Raw genomic sequence first — 18,061 nt, forward strand, 5'->3', positions numbered from 1 at the left:
TTACGATGCATATCAATATAAAAGCAGTACAGAGTTGGTTCTTGAATCTAATACACATGCAACAACCATAAGGATCTAGTATATTCTAGAAAAAAAAAATGTCAATATTTATAAAGGTCTATATACATATATCTATTTTTTTAAAGTATAGAATTTATTTTTATTCGACGAGGAATGAATATTTACAGCTGTCAAGTTGTGTTCATAAGAAAATCTAACATTGCCCCCCCCCCCCCCCCCCCCCCCCCCCCCCGTTGTGTAAAAGGCATTGTTTAATTCGCAAAACAATTCAGTAACATGTAAATAATTTTGAATTCATAACATAATTTATTTTAAAAGGACATGAATGTCAATTGTAACATTTTTTTTTAAAAAAAAATTCCTTTTTAAGTACTTTACAATGTACTTTTTATTTTCCAGTATGGGGAAGAAATATTGCTGCGTTCCTGGATGCAGCAACACTTCTCAAACATTGGATGAATATGGAAATAAAATAATATTGCATCGCTTCCCTATGTCGGAGAAAAAGGCCCATATTAAGCGTCTCTGGATTCAGCGACTTCGACATGTGAGAGCAAATTTGGTTGTAAAAGACCACACACGAGTTTGCAGTGTTCATTTTGAGGGAACATTTACTGAGGAATCGATTCCCACAATTTTTCCAAGTAAACCCAAAAAGGAAACAAAATCCCGAAGACCTCTTGTAAGAAAAATTGAAAATTCATTTCAAAATGATGGTTCAGGGCAAAGTGATACTGAAAATCCACAAGATAATCCTGTGTCAATGTACAATGATGTTGCAATACAAACTGACCTCAAATATTTTTATTCAAAAGATGCGTACACAAATACAGAAGAGCATTGTGTACATGTTTCAACTGCAACCCAGACGACTGGCAGCCCTTTGTCTACTGTTAATGCTGAAGTTCAGGCAGATTTGCCTAGGATGACATATGAAGATATGAAAGATGACGATTCTAAAACAAGATTTTATACAGGTTTTGCAACTTTTCAAATTTTTTGGATGTTTTTTGCAGTGCTGAGGCAGAAACATGGTGCAGAGAAACTCAATTACTGGGAGGGAGAGACAAGGTCCATGGGTGAGAAGTCGTATCATGAACCAGGGGTTAAAAAGCCTGGCAGAAAACGTTCCTTGAGACCAGTGGATGAATTCTTGATGGTTTGCATGAGACTTCGTTTAGGGCTGCTTCAGGAACACCTTGCTGATATTTTCAGGGTGTCCGAAACGACAGTATCACGAGTAATGAACACTTGGATTAACTTCCTCTATGATCACTGCAAATCCTTAATAAAGTGGGTCTCCAGAGAGCAGATTTTGTGTAACTTACCAAAGCTTTTTAGCATGCACGCAGATACTAGAATTGTGCTTGATTGCACAGAATTTTTTATTGAAAAACCGTCCTCTTTAAAGGCACAGTGGATGACGTGGTCCGAATACAAACATTCAAACACTTTTAAAATATTGATTGGTGTGTCACCAAGTGGTATGGTAACCTTTGTGTCAAGACTGTGGGGTGGGAATGTGTCAGACAGACACATTACTCAGCACGATGGATTTCTTCCAAAACTGTCACCAGGTGATGTTGTAATGGCAGATAAAGGTTTCACAATAGAAGATTTGTTACCAGCTGATGTTGGATTGAATGTTCCACCACGAGTATCAAGTACATGCCAGATGTCAAAACATGATTTCTTTAAAACAAATAGAATAGCTTCAGCCAGAATAGTAGTTGAAATGAAGATGGAACAGATCAAAAACTACAATATTGTGAACTCAGTTTTACCAATTTCAGAAGTGCACTTATCAGAACAAATTATAGTTATCTGTACATCTTTAACTAACTTATTGCCTCCACTTCTGAAGTGACATAAATATAATTAACTAGATTTTTTTCTGGATGCCCTAACATGTATAATTATTTTTATTCCTGTTATGAGGAAATTTACTTTCCAGGAATTATTTTTTTAAATGCATGATTAAAAAAAACACATTTAAAGTATATCACATTTTGTGGTTTTCAAGGTGATGTGAATTTTGACGATTCGATGTGAAATACAAACATTCATTTGAAAATAAACTTGAAATATGTACACTTGGACCTTGAAATCATAAATGAGATGTGGATAAATAAAATAAATCACATAACCTTTTTGTTTTTATTCAATATTTTTACAGATGAATCTAAGCTCTCATGCAAATATAAAAGTTTCAGAGTGTTAACAGTTTTATGTACACATGTTCAAAATCAAATAGAATCATTCTATGCAATATTCAAATTATTAACAAATGTACATCAAATGTTATACATGTACAGTGATTTTCCTCGCTGAATTCTTCTAGTGAAAAGTTCTGGTACAACACCATATGTATAAAAAGATTTCATCTTTGGAACCATATCATTCCAGATTCCAACATCAAAAAGAATTCTTTCAACAGATATACCTTTTTTTGTATAAACAACAAAATCAACCCAGTTAAGTTCATATAATGCTAGCTGGCCTTGAACTTGGTACATATAATTATGGTTCTGTTTTAATTTAAGTTCACCATTGTTTTCAGTGCAAAAAAAATGTTTATCTTGTCCACATTTTGTCGGAGGCATATTCCTCCAAGGACTTTTTTGTTTTCCATAAGGACACTTGACTTCGACAAGTCCTGTACCACATTCTACACAAGTAACAAGTCCATCAACACTGGCCCCAAGGAATGGGTACTTAGGGTTGACATATAGTCCACAGGACTCGATCTTCACATCACCACACAAATTTAAATGTCGCTCCATATAATCACTCAAAGCAACAGATTCATTTGTTCGACCATAACTGATACTTTTTACACAATCTGGTACTACTACGTATCCACAAATTTTCTTGACTAAATTGTCTGGTTCGGACTTTACTCTTTTGACAACGTCACCCATTACTGATGCAGTAATGATATTGCATCTAGCCTTTCTCCAGTTAACATTTGAATTTTGACCTCTAGTTCCCTTTTCTAACAGTTCACTAACCTCTGTTGTTATATTCATATTGTTTACAAAAGATTTAAAATTTTCAACACATTCTTTTGATTTTAGATTTACATTGTCCCTATACATAAAATCTGGCAAAAAAATATTCAAAAAGGAATCTATATTAACATGCTCTGCTCTTAAAGTTTGATACAAGACACATTGTGGGTAAATATCTTTTAAGCCATCCAAAATATCATTCAAAAATGAGCTGCATTCACTTTGACAAGGTCCAGGATTATAAATGCCTGGGAAAGGACGAACTTTGTCTACAATATTATCTTTTTCTGTTTTTGAAAAACTAATATCTCCAACTCTTTTTGGACTTGGTTTTCTTCTCAAAGGTGTAGGTCTATTCCACACACACTGATTAGATGTACAGGAATTTTTTGTTTTTACAAGTACATACAATAATGCTCCAACATGAGCACAAAGACCTGCCTCTCCGGCTTTACAATTACATAAAGCATTTACAACAATGCCTGACTTTTTCTTTATACAAACATTCAAAGAATAATATTTAGCACTTTTTCCAAATCCAACTTGAACAGTCTGTTTCATTGATGGAAGACAAGTTGATCGCATGTAACAAAAATCACTGTTTCCTTTATTGTATTCAATTTCTCTTATGAACCCTTCATTGCACAGACGCTTTGCTTTTTTCATTTGTCTCTCGAAATTTAACCTTTCTCCAGTTACAGGATTTTTATGACATTTAAAATAAATATCAATGGCCTTATGAGAAATTTCAGGAATATCAGTAGAGTCAAGTTCTTTCCATGAATCTGTTGAAGGATGAACAGGAACAGTTTTCTCTATTTCTTCATCTGTATCTATGAAATCTTCTGATGAATCATAACCATGCCTCATGGCTTTGTAAACTCTCTTTGCCAATACCTCTTTATTCCCAGATTTTTTAAGCCTGTGATTTTCAAGCCAATTTTTTAGTTCAACAACTTTCCATGACTGAATTTCTTCTAGAGACAAGTGAGATGGTTCACCTTCATCATCAGTGCTTGAAGACATTCTGAAACATTCAATATTGTATATTAATACAGATTCAGAAAACACACAGTGCCCAAATAACTTAAAAGGGTTTCATAAAAATTGAATGTAATTAGGATCCCAAGATGTAATTTATGTAAACAATTATTGATATCATATCAATATCATATAAAGACATAATCCGACATTCCCCTGACTCTAACCCCTGCTTTTATTTTATGACATGTGCGGACAAACGTCATAAAATAAAAGCGGGGGTTAGAGTCAGAGGAATCTCGGATTAATAAAGACACCCCCTTTTTTCAGAATTAAACGCTGTTGGATGGTCACATATTCAATTATTCCGACAATATTACATTACTGTTAATATTAAACAGTTATTAAATCATAATTTCAATGTCATCTACATTCGGTTCGAACAGGGTCGATCTTAGACCTTGCAATAGCCAATTCAGTTGAATATTTAAATGCCACGCGAAAACGCTGAGCATTTATATTTTATTATTTGTATACCATTTACCACGTTTAGATAATGGTTATAAATCTTTAAATAAATTAATTATACAGATATATCGCAAATCTTACCTTGGTATGTCCTTGTCTAACGCAGAAATTGCAATTATCAGTACTGTGAGTACACAACACAAGTTGAACAACAAACGCCCCGGAAGTCAATGTGTTGGCGACATCTAGCGATTTTTCAAGAGAGATAACTCCAGAAATAAGACATTGCGGAACTCGGCCATTGTCAGTGTGAAAATTGTTATGTGTTTATTTGAATTTTTCTTTTATAAATTTTGTGAAAAGAAAGATTGTAGAATTAATACACACAACAAAAGCACAATCTGATAAAATAAGACTTCTTAGATTCGCTCTGTTTAACATTTTGCGCAAGAGTATACGGAAGGATCTATATGAGTCTAATTTTAAGAACATTAATTCGGAATAAACTAGAGGTACTGTGAGCGATGAGCTCACTAAATGATACCCCCCGCCTTCCATATGGTTATAACTGGTGAAAAAGTCCATGTTTTCCTGTGGCCGGGAAACCCAAAATATGCGTCGGATCAAAAAGTAAAATAGGAGGTGCACAATGGCAATATGTAATAAAGATTCTGTGAAAGTTGCATCAAATTTCATTCAGTGGTATGAGAGGAGTTGCGGATAAGAGATGGGTACCCCAAAGCGTAACAGACGGACGGACGGACAGACGGACGGACAGACAGACGGACGGACGGACAGACGTACAGACGGACGGAATTAACGATCACTATATACCCTCCCGCTTTTCAAGCGGGGGGTATAATAATTATTTTTATTAACTCTAAAGTAACATATGGAATTACAGTGAGATGTTGGATAAGGATGTCATTGTTTATTAAAAGCTTATATTTTACATATTTTATAAATATGTAAAAAAGAAAAAAAAAAAAAAAAAAAAAACCTGCATTCACATTTTTTTAAATTTTACAATGGTACTAGCTGAACTGGCACAACTCTTTCGAGTAAATCAATTCATAATGCATGCATTTCATTTAAATTATGTATAATTATATATATATAATATTTTCTAACAATGCATACAGCTGTGTGTATCTTGCGAAAAATCGCATAAATTAAGACATGTAAGAGTTAAAGACACCTTTATATTTTGACCTTAAAAACTAAAGTTGTTTCAACGTTAAAATCAACAGTCAACTTTTCATCTTAAAACCTTGTTTCAATTCTATAATATCAGAAAATACTCAACGTTGAAAACATGTTGAATCTTCAACGTTGTTTCAACATTGAAATATCAATAAACTTCAAACGTTGAGAATTTGTTCCAGCTTCAACGTTGTTTCAACGTTGAATATCGACAAGCATTCAACGTTGAAAATATGTTGCAGCTTCAACGTTGTTTCAACGTTAAAATATCAACGAACATCAAACGTTGAGAATATGTTGCAGCTTCAACGTTGTTTCAACGTTGAAATATCGTCGAATATTCAACGTTGAAAATATGTTGCAGCTTCAACGTTGTTTCAACGTTTAAAAAAGGTTGAGGATTCAACGTTGAAATCTCAACGTTGAAACAACGTTGAAATATAGTTGATCAACGTTGCAACCTATATTCCACCTCCTTTCAACGTTGAAACAACGTTGCGTGCCTGCTGGGAAAACCTGTTCATTTAGCATGTTATTATCAAATAGCCCAAATGACTTATTTTTTCATTATTTTTTTTTTAAATGTTTCATTTACTTGCAAATACAAGATAACCATGTGCATAACATTAACAAACGGTAGCAGTATTTGGTAGTAATAATACGAAATAAAATGTAATAAAAACAGCTGTTAAATAAAAATTAATCTTGCTACAAATTGCACAGTTTTTGTAGTATGTACTCTTCATTATTCTTCTGCTATATTGATTACTACGAGATTTAACTTTTTAGCATGCATGTATGAATACTGTATCTGACAATGCAGCATCGTGACATATCGTTACAAGTAGATCTACCTACAAATTTTGTCAATATATCTACGTTTACTGAGTTTTTTCCCTAGCAGGCCGAAATATCTCCATCATGTCACCAGGAACAACACTCGTGCATCTCGTAATAAGTGCTGCAATAAACAAACTGATGATTGTGTTTTTTCTCACCTGCATGGTTTTCCCGACGCTTCAGCTACTTTCGTTATTTCTAACCAATGAAAATTGTCCTTACTTTTCTGTTGCGTCATGCAATTTTATTGCACGCATCACTGAATTGTAGAACACACATCACAAGATTTCGAATATACATCACAAGATTATCGAACATACATCACAAGATTTCGAATATACATCACAAGATTTCGAACATACATCACAAGATTATAGAATATACATCACAAGATTTCGAATATACATCACAAGATTTTGAACATACATCACAAGATATTGAATATACATCACAAGATTTCGAATATACATCACAAGATTTCGAACATACATCACAAGATTATAGAATATACATCACAAGATTTCGAATATACATCACAAGATATTGAATATACATCACAAGATATTGAATATACATCACAAGATTTTGAACATACATCACAAGATATTGAATATACATCACAAGATTATAGAATATACATCACAAGATTTCGAACATACATCACAAGATTATAGAATATACATCACAAGTTTTAGAATATACATCACAAGATATTGAATATACATCACAAGATTTTGAACATACATCACAAGATTTTGAATATACATCACAAGATTTCGAACATACATCACAAGATTTTGAATATACATCACAAGATTTTGAATATACATCACAAGATTTCGAACATACATCACAAGATTTTGAATATACATCACAAGATTATCAAATATTGCAACGTTTGACATGCCATACCATAGAATGTTTTTGGACAAAAGAAAAATCAGCATTCATTACCAAAGGTTCTGAATACGTATTTCATGAAGAAAATTCTGTCATACAAAAAAAAAATAAAAAATTGTAGTTTGGGCAGTATTTCCTCTACTTTTATTCAAAAGAGGTGAACGACATCGTGAGGCATAATAAAAGTCAACAAGGTCCTTCAATTATTGGAATAAAATTACACGGGAAATAAGTAAGCAAAGCCCAAAGTATGTCTTTAACTATAATTATCTCTTATTATTTTGTTTACTCGGAAAAATTGCTTTTAGACGGCTTAGATTGACTTTGCACAGCTCAAACCTTATATATATTTGAAGTGTGATTTTTAAAAGTGGTTGCATGTTTGCTAAAACAAATTTAAAACAAATTCCTACTGGGAAATTATTTTTTAGATAGCAGACTGGCATTCCTCATTTTATTAAACATACACATCTTGACACTTTCTTTACTTTAAAGAATATGGAAACAAAATTTTTGAAAGCCTTCAGAAATTAATCTAGCTCCAGGCATTTTTTCTATGCGATACCTAAATGTCATAAGAAGGGATAAAATCAAGTTTGTCAAGCAAAATCGAAAGCATATACATTTCAACTTTAATTCTCCTGAAAAAATGATTTACTATTGCTTTCCGAATTTGGATTCTTTTTGTTCTATCAATGCATCAAGTATTTGTTTTCTATACACGATGTAGTTAATCAAAATCATATTTAGAATTGCATGACGCCATTGTAGATAGCGTTGTTGTTGTTGTTGTTGTTGTTGTTGTTGTTCAAGTTACCAGTCAATTGTTATCTCGCGCCTCAGCAGTAAGTTAGAATGGTTGATATGAAACATATGGAGATAACGAACAGTATCCCAGATCAAAAGTCCATAAAACAATACAAAATAGGAGCAGAGCAAACATGGACTTCTTAAACATCAGAGGAGGGATCAGGTGTTTTGAAGGAGTGAGCATCCCCTGCCGACCGGTCACACCTGCCGTGTGCTCCTTGTCATGATCGGGAAATAACGAAAAAATCCGTCTTCAATTCAGTGTATAAATAATGGACTAACAATTAGTATGAAAAACATCAGTCAGCATTTGACTCAATGATAAATTGCATTTGCTGACAAGGTCATTGTATCGACCATAGAACTTACGAAATGATGACTTTAAACGAGACTGCTGATATTCTTGTTTCATCAACTTCCTTGTCAATAATTAACCTCGTTTCAGAAATTGTTCATACGTAGAACATGCTCTTGCGTATCGAATCAACTGAGATATATATACTCCGTATGTAAGTGATGAAGGTATATTGCTGCATAAGTAAGGGAAGTTGACGATAGAAAAGTTAAAGTCATCACGTTTATCATATAGCGTGGTTGTTAGTTTACCATTAACGTCATTTTCAAGTAAAACACCCAAGTATGAAACAGATGTGTCAGACTCTGTGGTATCTTTTTTCTCAAGCTCCCCAGGATATATCGTATCAACGTAGGAATGGAAATTACCATTGTTAATTGACAATCATCACGTTTATCATACAGTTTAGACATTAGTTTGGCATTATCTTCTTTAAACATTAAACAACTTAATATGAAACACATGATTATGACACTGTACTCTGTTTTACTGGATATCTAGATTACTAGAGTTTACTTGGATATATTAAACTGACAAAGTAATACATGCCTATTTTTAATTGAAACAAAGCTTAAACGTCGTCAGTTAATCTGGAAAGGTTTAGCTGAAGGTCACAGCAAGAGATTTTTTTTGCTTCTCGTGAAGATATTTTTTGAATTATTCTGATTTAAAAGTAAAGATCATTCGAGAATTTTTCTCTCATGTAGAGACGTCACCATATACCGGTGAAGGGCCTCAAATTTCGACCTTAACTCTCACTCAGGGCCATTGAGCAGAAAGGTATCTTTATCGTGCCAACGTCTGGTATGATAAGGAACGACAGTTCCTTAGAGTCTCAGCTGCGGGACCCGCAACTTTCACTTCAATGTGCCAACCAGTTGGCGAAGGAAAAAATGCTTCCTATTTTTTATCGACTCAGGTCAGTCGCGGCCTTGATTCAAGCACTTTCCGATCACGGAGCAAGCGCTCTACCGACTGGGCTACTGTGACGACTGGCTGGTATAAAAAGCCAAACTATTGGTCATCGAAATTCGAGTAGAAAGTTTGGCTTAGTCTCCATGGACTACAAAAAATTGTCAATGAGGTGTGTCTTAATATCACCCTCAGAATACTTTTGTGTAGAATCAATATGCTATTAAACAAAGTAATTTTAAGTTTCATTTTTCATAGAGGAAGTTGTTAATGAATCAAAAACCAGTCCTATATTTTATAGTGAGAAATGGTTGTATAAACCGTAGAAAGTAAGTGTTTCCGGAAAGTTAATAAAATACTGCTATATTTCAATAGCTTTCAGAAATAGAATGCAATATTATACGATTGTGGACTTCAGTGTAGGTCGATATGTTGTTATAAGGACTCAGACACAGACTCATACTCAGACTCAGACACAGAAAATGATAGCGACCTCGCAGGCTCGGTCGCTATCACTTTCTGTGTCTTCGGTCAATATCAATTGCCACGAGTCCTTTATACCACATATTGACCGTTCACTGAAGTCTATAATAGTTATATATATTATATAATCGCTCAAAGTGAATGCACTGACACAGTTCTAACTGAACAGACTTGGCTGTCATTACGTCACAATGGTTAAAACACGCTACTTATATTATGACGTCACGTTCTACGTAACTTTAGTGCAACCGACCGGCGTGTCTTGCGATATCATTTTCCGCGGACACGCTTTGACGTCGATATCACAAAAGGAGGAATATCACGTGAGTCCTTTCAGCCTATGAAAATTACGAAAATAATCTTCTTATATAATATAAAAGGAGAATTAGTTCACTGTCAGATAATTTACATAATTATCAGTTTTTAGTTAATATCATACTTAAAAGTGTTCAAAGAAAGAAAGACAAACCGAACTCTTTGGTTTTAATAAGAAGAACCTTAAATTGATTATTTTAAAAGGGGCAAAATTTAGAGAATCCTGGTCTTTTAAGTAGCGTTTTAATTTCGTAAATATGAATTTTGTGGAGAATTTCGCCATGTGATGGACCAGGCATTAAAAAAAGCCTTGAAACTTAGTCAGAATGTATTGAATGTTCCAGTTGCATGTTTAATCTCGCAAATGAGGGACAAGATGAAAACCATATATCCTTCTGTGCCCAATAAGCCAGCTGGTTTGACCGGTTGGCAGGGGATGCTCACTTCTCCACGGCACCTTATCCAACGTCTGATGTTTTAGATGTTCGTATTTGCTCTGCTTCTGATTTGTCTGAAGGAACTTTTGAGCTGTTTTTTACCCCCATACATTTAATTTCTACAGCATTATATAAAAAAAATTGAAATAGTGTGCTCAAGTAATCTTTTAGAGATCTGTTTGCAATCACATATTTCATCTTATTAAAAAAAATTGAAATAAAATTGTCTCAAACAAAAAATCGACAATATTATATTATATTAGGTTTAATATCAATAATAAGACAGAAAATATATGAATTCCGCTTTCTATCAGATGAACTGAGTGTACTTAGCTGAAAAAATATACGTGTAACGCCCTTCCCCCCCCCCCCAAAAAAAAAGTTTTCATATTGTATTTTGCCAGTGGTAATGGAATCTCTCCCAAAATTGACATATCTAGCAAGTTTTGATTTATTTAAACAAAGTATCATTGATTTTAGGTACATTCGTGTCCTTTTCGATATTTATTTTACTCATCTATAGAGACATAACCATATACAGGTGAAGTCAAATTTAGATCTATACTTGATACCTAGGGCCTTTGGTCGATGAGGCTTTGTCATTGTGCCAACGCGGTACCTCGGATCTTTAAGGTCTCATCCCACGGACCTTCAACTTTCACTACAAAGTGTCAAACAAGGAACAGTTGCTTCCTATTCTTTATCGACTCAGGTCAGTTGCAGCACCAGTTGCAGCATCAAAGAGCGAGTGCTTTACCTGCAGTTTATTTGTAACTACTTTTTTTTGCTTTCCTTTAGCAAAACAGGAAACATCTGTAAGCGTAGAAATATTTCAACCTGCCCTTAATGCAACAAAATTGTTAATCAACTTTTGAATGTTTATTTTATTTTAAATCATATTAAATATATCGGGGTTTTTTTCTTTATTTGTAAAATGTAAATTTATTATCCTATAATTGAATGGCAATTTATGATTTAACCTGAATAACGATTTCTTCGAATTCGTATTTCCTTATGAGAGTAATTATTATTTCCTTTTATTTATTCTAAGTTTACAGCTGTTTGAAACGATATTGCCTGTAATGCTGTACATTTTGGCTCAGTGATCTTGGCAACTGACCACATGAGGGCATATAAGTTCTGAAAACATTTCCTCAACCAAATCTCTTTCTTTACTCCTCACCAAGATATTAACAGAAATGAAGGAGAAAATTCAAGAGTACTCTGCAATATTTTCAAGAAGTGGTGTCAATCAGATGTGGATACTCAAAAATTCTAAGGAACATTTGGACAATTCGAAATCACAAGATTTTATCAACATCAATAGCTTAAAACCTTACGGGCTTTTTGACATTATTGACAGTTGCTTTTTCAATAAAAATGGAACTCGTGAAATTATTTACCTTGTAATTGGTCATTTGAAAAATCATTTTGTTAAAACAAATTCTGATTGTACACACAAGTACTCTCAAGTTGACATCAAAGAGATGCTTGAGTTTCTGATCGACAATACCTATGTGGTTTTTGGAGAAAAGGTCTTCCAACAATCTATTGGAATTTCCAATGGTACCAATTGCGCCCGTTATTCTGACCTTTCTTTGTATTCATATAAAGCAGAATTGTGCAAAATCTTATGCGTGAAATGTAGAAAACACTTGCTGTGGCCTTCAACTCGAGATTTAGATATATCAATGACGTATTGTCAATTAACAATGGTACTTTCCATTCCGATGTCCATACGATATATCCTGGTGAGCTTGAGATAATAGATACCACACATTCTGACACATCTGTTTCATATTTGGATATTTTACTTGAAAAAGACGTTAATGGTAATCTAACAACCAAGCTCTATAATAAACATGATGACTTTAAACTTTTTCTATCGTCACCTCCTCTTACTTAGGCAGCAATATGCCTTCATAACCTGCATACGGAGTTTATAGATCTCAGTAGATTCGATACGCAAGAGCATGCTCTACGTATGAACAATTTCTGCAACGAGGTAAATTATTGACCAACAAGTTGATGAAACAAGAATTTCAGCAGTCTCGTTTAAAATCATCATTTATATGTTCTTTGGTCGATACAATGACCTTGTCATTAAATACAATTTATCAAATGCTGACTGACGTTTTTCATACTAATTGTTAGGTCATTATTTATACACTGAATTGACAACGGATTTTCCGTTATTTTCCGATCATGACAAATAGCACACGTGGGTGTGACCGGTCTGCAGGGGATGCTCACTCCTCCGTGGCACCTGATCCAACCTCTGATGTGTTGGAGATCCGTGTTTGCTCTGCTCCTATTTTGTATTATTTTATGGACTTTTGATCTTGAACACAGTTCCTTATCTCCAAAAGTCTTTTTTCCCTTTTGTTTCGTCTCGTTGATTTTATTAAATTATATATATTCCTAACTCGCATTAGAAAAACCTTTGACATGATTTATTTAATGACTATTTGGTAATTATATAGTAACTTGATACACGGAGTATTTAAATATACGTTTTTATGCATTTGATATGTCTAAGAGACATTTCATATTTAACTTATTAATAAGGTCTTCAGAAATAGTAATATCTGTCAAGGTTTTACACCAATTGATTTAAACATATATACATTATCTTGAATTCATTTATGTAAAAGAAAAATGACTAGGAAATCTAGGTATGCACCTTTTCAATTTTACTTTAAACATAAGACTCTTTTTGCTTCTTCTTAAGCAAAGTAACGAAATGTAATTTCAAATAATTTTAGATCTAAATAGAAACTATTGCACCTACGCTGTTCTTTTTCAATTTCATTTAGGTTATAATAATAACGAAATCTTAATTAAGATAAGACAAATCTGAAACAGGTGCAATGAAGCAATTTATGCTTCTACAGAAATGAAAGCTCATGTTCGAATACATACTTTTTTCATTTTTATTTCGAATCATGTTTGTCCTTTCTATTATTATTTATCGTGTCATATTAGGTCCCCTCCCAAAAAAATGAAACTAAACAAGTGTGAAAACTAAGTCAAAGTATCCAGATTCTATTTCTTTAAATTTATTCACAACTCTTCTTCATTGATCGTTCTCTTTACGTATACATTATGCGACTTCAGTAATCGCTCAATTGTTCTTTACTTTGTTCAACTCAATTATAATACAAACATCCTTGTGGTGCTTTGATTTTCATACTAACAACAAGAATTCATCAAACCCATGTCTTTTATTGTAGAAACATTCTTTTTTTTCTCTAAATAAAGCATTTTTTTCTAGAAGTGGATTTATGAAGGTTTTATTTTTTCTACATGTCATTTTCTTCCCGCGAACACATTTTTACTAGCAAAAAAATACAACCGGCATTTGTGTTGACATTTACAAACTCGTTGAAGTTCAACATTTCGTTGATTCTATTGTTAAATCAATATCAAGGGGACATAGGATTATATGATATTAACATATTTACAACATCGTTTTATATCAAGGTTTTATATCGTTTGCAATGCATGATTTGCCTAATATCTACTTTGCAACAATAAAACATAAAAATTGATGTAGACAAAAATTCAATCCGAAGCCTAGGAGTTAACTTGCAATGAATGTAACATATAAATAATAAAATATAACATGACAATTCTATGATCATTTATCCTGATTAAATAATTAACAGGTTCGAATTTACATAGTAATTAGCATAATTAAAGTTTCTCAAATTGTTTAAAATAATTCTCAGCTAAAATGTCATTAAAATTGTTTTTCTCAAAAAATCACACCGTGATAATTCCCTCTCGCTTCGGAAAAAACAGGAAAAAATATGCTAGACAATTAATTTCAAAGTGAATTGCCTACGTATTTTTCAATTTAAACGAAATGAGCATGATAGTCATGAAAATAATGAAGAAATGGTCGGTGACCCCTCGACATATGATCCTTTTTATCGTTGAGTGATCGATGGACGCCACTGGAAATGATTTCCTTTGGGAGGAACGGTAAGGTGTTGTTGCAGAAGAAAAACATACTTGCGCATAAACTCCGCACACGAAACACTCGGAACGTGTGCTCCCAAGTCACCTGATCCTACACCTGTTTTCAGAGGTCATCATTGGCTAGACTCCTATTTTATTAGTTTTTAAATGTACTTTTGAGAATAATTATACTGATCAATTTCTTGAACATTGGCGATTAATTTTTCAGTGCAAAACTGAATTTTCTGGGGGTTAATTTCTTTTTGAAGTGAAATAAAATTTAGTTTAGTTGCAGAAGTGCTGAATTGTTATAAAGATGGAATTTACATTTCCTGGTAAACATGAATTTGTGGATATTTTATTTATCATAAAACCAAATTTGAACCCCGTAAAAATAAGTGATTTACAGTAACTTTGCAATTTGTTAGACATTTTCCAGGCCATGATATGTTATGTGTATATACAAAATATTGGTTGTCAAGTTTTTGATTAAGTGGTTGAAGGAGTGTTGAGAGATTTATTTGATTTTACATTTCATTGGGAATATTAATTCGTGGGTCTCTTCATACTATGAAAAAAACTAAAGTTGATCCTAAGGAAAGTTACTGATTTTTACAGTGCATGAAAGAATTGATTTACCTTATGACCGTACTGTCTCCCAATGTGTGTACTAAGTATATAACACTGATAAGCTGACAGCTAAGACAAGGATTTATGACAGCAGCATTAGACGTACAGTAAAACCTCTTTATATCAAACCCGGGGGACCAAGAAAAAATTTCAAGATATCCTAGATTTGAGCTATTAAGGATAAAAGCAGTTGGGAATTCAAAATCACATCGACATATCTATTATATTTGATGTTACAGTGTTTGAGATACAAAAAATTACCGATATATTTAAAACAACTCGACATAAGTTCATTTGTCATATTTTTATTGCTCAAGTTTTTGCACATTTTTATTGAGCTTTAATTTTTGTTTGTTTTCGTGCTTGAGTCACGAAATTAGATAATAATTAACTGATGATAGACCTTTCAAACAATTATATTGCACTTATTTGTCATCATGATATCAATAAATGTTATTTGTATGAGATTGATATCTGTTGGCTCCTCTCTCCAGTGATATTTTTCTTTATGAATATACATGTACTCAGTTCGAAGAAAAGCAGAAATTTGTAAAATTTATTTCCTTTTTATGTTGATTTTATCAATTTAAAAAGTAAAATTGAAAAAACTGAAAGCTAAAACAAAGTATTTTTTGGATTACACCCATTGCTGATTTAAAGTGAATATCGTTTCCATTTTGCAATAAAAAAACCCACATATTAATTGATGTAAATATCTGTAAAACCACTGATGATGATATTGATGATGTTGATGATGATGATGATGATGATCATCATCATCATCATCATCATCATCATCATCATGTTGATTTTTCTATTGTCATTGACTTCTTCCACAGCAGTATCAACACTATTATCATTATCAGATTATCAGTGATTTTCTTCACATTTTAAAAAGAAGATACTAGAGTGTTGACTTCAGTCTTAAATGCGTATGATTAATTTTGGACACGTGAATTGCATATGCATGAAATAGGAAGATAAAGTCACATAAAGCTAAGTGTTTAATTCTTCTTGGAAATAGGCACAGATAACAAACATATAACAGCATGCTCAGGAAATGCCATATTGTGTGTAATCTTATGCAATATCTAAAGCGGTCACTCGTTAACATGCAACACTGAAGTCGGTACACACTCTTTCAATACCATGTTTAACTGAATTTTCCTTATACTTTGTTCACTATGTTAGGTTTTTTGGATGAAAACAATCTAGTCAAGTTTGTACTCTTAAGAAGTTTAATGGCAGGTGCGACCCAAATTGACTCGGTGAAGCATATCACTATTTAAGTTGGCACGTTGCCAAACAGCTGTATTTTATCAGCTTTTCCCGCACAATGTACAAAGGGCTTTCTTTATCTAATGTATTTGGGGTTGCTAGTAGTAACTTGTTTAATGATATTGAATTTACGGCTTTGTGTGGACGCCACATGAAGCGTCTGTCGCCATAGCAATAATCATAGTGGTATAGGGTTGTTTATTGATTCCAGTATTTCTAAATTTATTGAACAATGTAAATGTCTCAAATGGAAAAGTTTGCCGAATCCGTGTGAAATTATACATGTGGCTAACTAAGAGCATTTTTAATTTTTTAATTATTTTCAGACATGATTGATATCCGAACCTCTGCAAAAAATCCACTAATGTTCAAATAATTTATAATATCAATTTTTTATTTATTGTTTGAAGAAGGTTAGATAAGTAAGCAAACAAATAACTCCAAATCACTTTAAATATAAAAAGGAGAGCTTATGGAAAGTTTACAAACTTAACAATATGATTGTCTGTTTTAAATTGTCCTTCAGTTGACTCACAGTATAATGTCTTATCGCCTTTTAAATGTCAACAAAAGCCCCTGATAGGGATTTTTTTTGGTGTTGATTTGGCTAGCAGACCTAAATGAGAACACGTTTTATGCAGATTTTCTGACAAGTAGTGCCTTGTTTTATCCTTTAGCATTCCACGATATATAATGTTTTCAAGATGATTTATTGGCCTTACGTTGTATTTGAATCATGTTGGTTCTTTGTCATTGTTGAAATCTGATATATTAAAATCATTGCACGTTCTTTGTGTACTCATGATCGTTCCCTCTTGTTTGAGCTGTTTCATATACATAATTTTCCTAATTTTCTTAAAGTATGGAAATATAAACCATAACATCAATAGACATCAAGTTTCTGTGCTTTGTGCAATCAATTGTTGTCTTAAGAAATTACTGCTTTGAATACCATTTAATAACATGTTTTACAGAACTGAAATACATTACATTATAATATTCCATTTAATCAATAAATGTCTAGAAATATCGGCAAGAAGTAATTTCAATAAAACCGTCCATACCATATAGTTAAAGAGAAAATTAGACGCAGTTTTGAAGTTTACCTTTAAACCCATTTATTTACGCTTATACTCTCTTTTGAAAAATACATTTGCCTTTGCTACATGGAAACCTCGGATACAAGAGCTGAATTGAGATTTTCTGTGTGTCCAAAGGTGTTTGTGTTTGATATCATAATAATGATATAAGTAAAATACAAGATTATGCGTAAAAACTGAAGATATTGAAATATATGGAAATAACGAGCAGTGTTCAAGCTAAAAAGTATATTCAGACAATATTGAGGAGCAAACACGGACCTCTAAAAATCAGAGGTGGGATCAGGTGCCTTGGAGGAGTGGAAATCCCCTGCCAATCGGCATATCCGCCGTGATTTCCTTGTCATGATCAAA

At 33.0% G+C, this 18,061-nt stretch overlaps 2 protein-coding genes across 2 annotated transcripts; one reads left to right on the top strand and one right to left on the bottom strand.

Moving 5' to 3' along the window:
* Positions 1-514: 514 nt before the first annotated feature.
* LOC134259089 (uncharacterized) lies at positions 515-1,888 on the top strand. The gene has a single exon (XM_062741687.1). It carries the CDS (start codon positions 515-517, stop codon positions 1,886-1,888), a length of 1,374 nt encoding a protein of 457 aa, XP_062597671.1.
* Positions 1,889-2,164: 276 nt separating this feature from the next.
* LOC134259090 (uncharacterized) lies at positions 2,165-4,758 on the bottom strand. Its single transcript, XM_062741688.1, has 2 exons — positions 4,623-4,758; positions 2,165-4,059 (listed from the first exon to the last, which is right to left on the bottom strand). The coding sequence occupies exon 2, from the start codon at positions 4,056-4,058 to the stop codon at positions 2,316-2,318; it is 1,743 nt and encodes a 580-aa protein (XP_062597672.1). The 5' UTR covers position 4,059; positions 4,623-4,758; the 3' UTR covers positions 2,165-2,315.
* Positions 4,759-18,061: the final 13,303 nt, after the last annotated feature.

This window comes from Saccostrea cucullata, unplaced genomic scaffold (genome assembly GCF_032062105.1).
Source record: "Saccostrea cucullata isolate Sc308-1 unplaced genomic scaffold, CSIRO_AGI_Scuc_v1 ctg12114, whole genome shotgun sequence".
NCBI lineage: Eukaryota > Metazoa > Mollusca > Bivalvia > Ostreida > Ostreidae > Saccostrea > Saccostrea cuccullata.

Coding starts and splice junctions, on each gene's coding strand:
- LOC134259089 (XM_062741687.1), top strand. CDS start 515: ATGTCGGAGAAAAAGGCCCATATTAAGCGTCTCTGGATTCAGCGACTT.
- LOC134259090 (XM_062741688.1), bottom strand. CDS start 4,058: ATGTCTTCAAGCACTGATGATGAAGGTGAACCATCTCACTTGTCTCTA.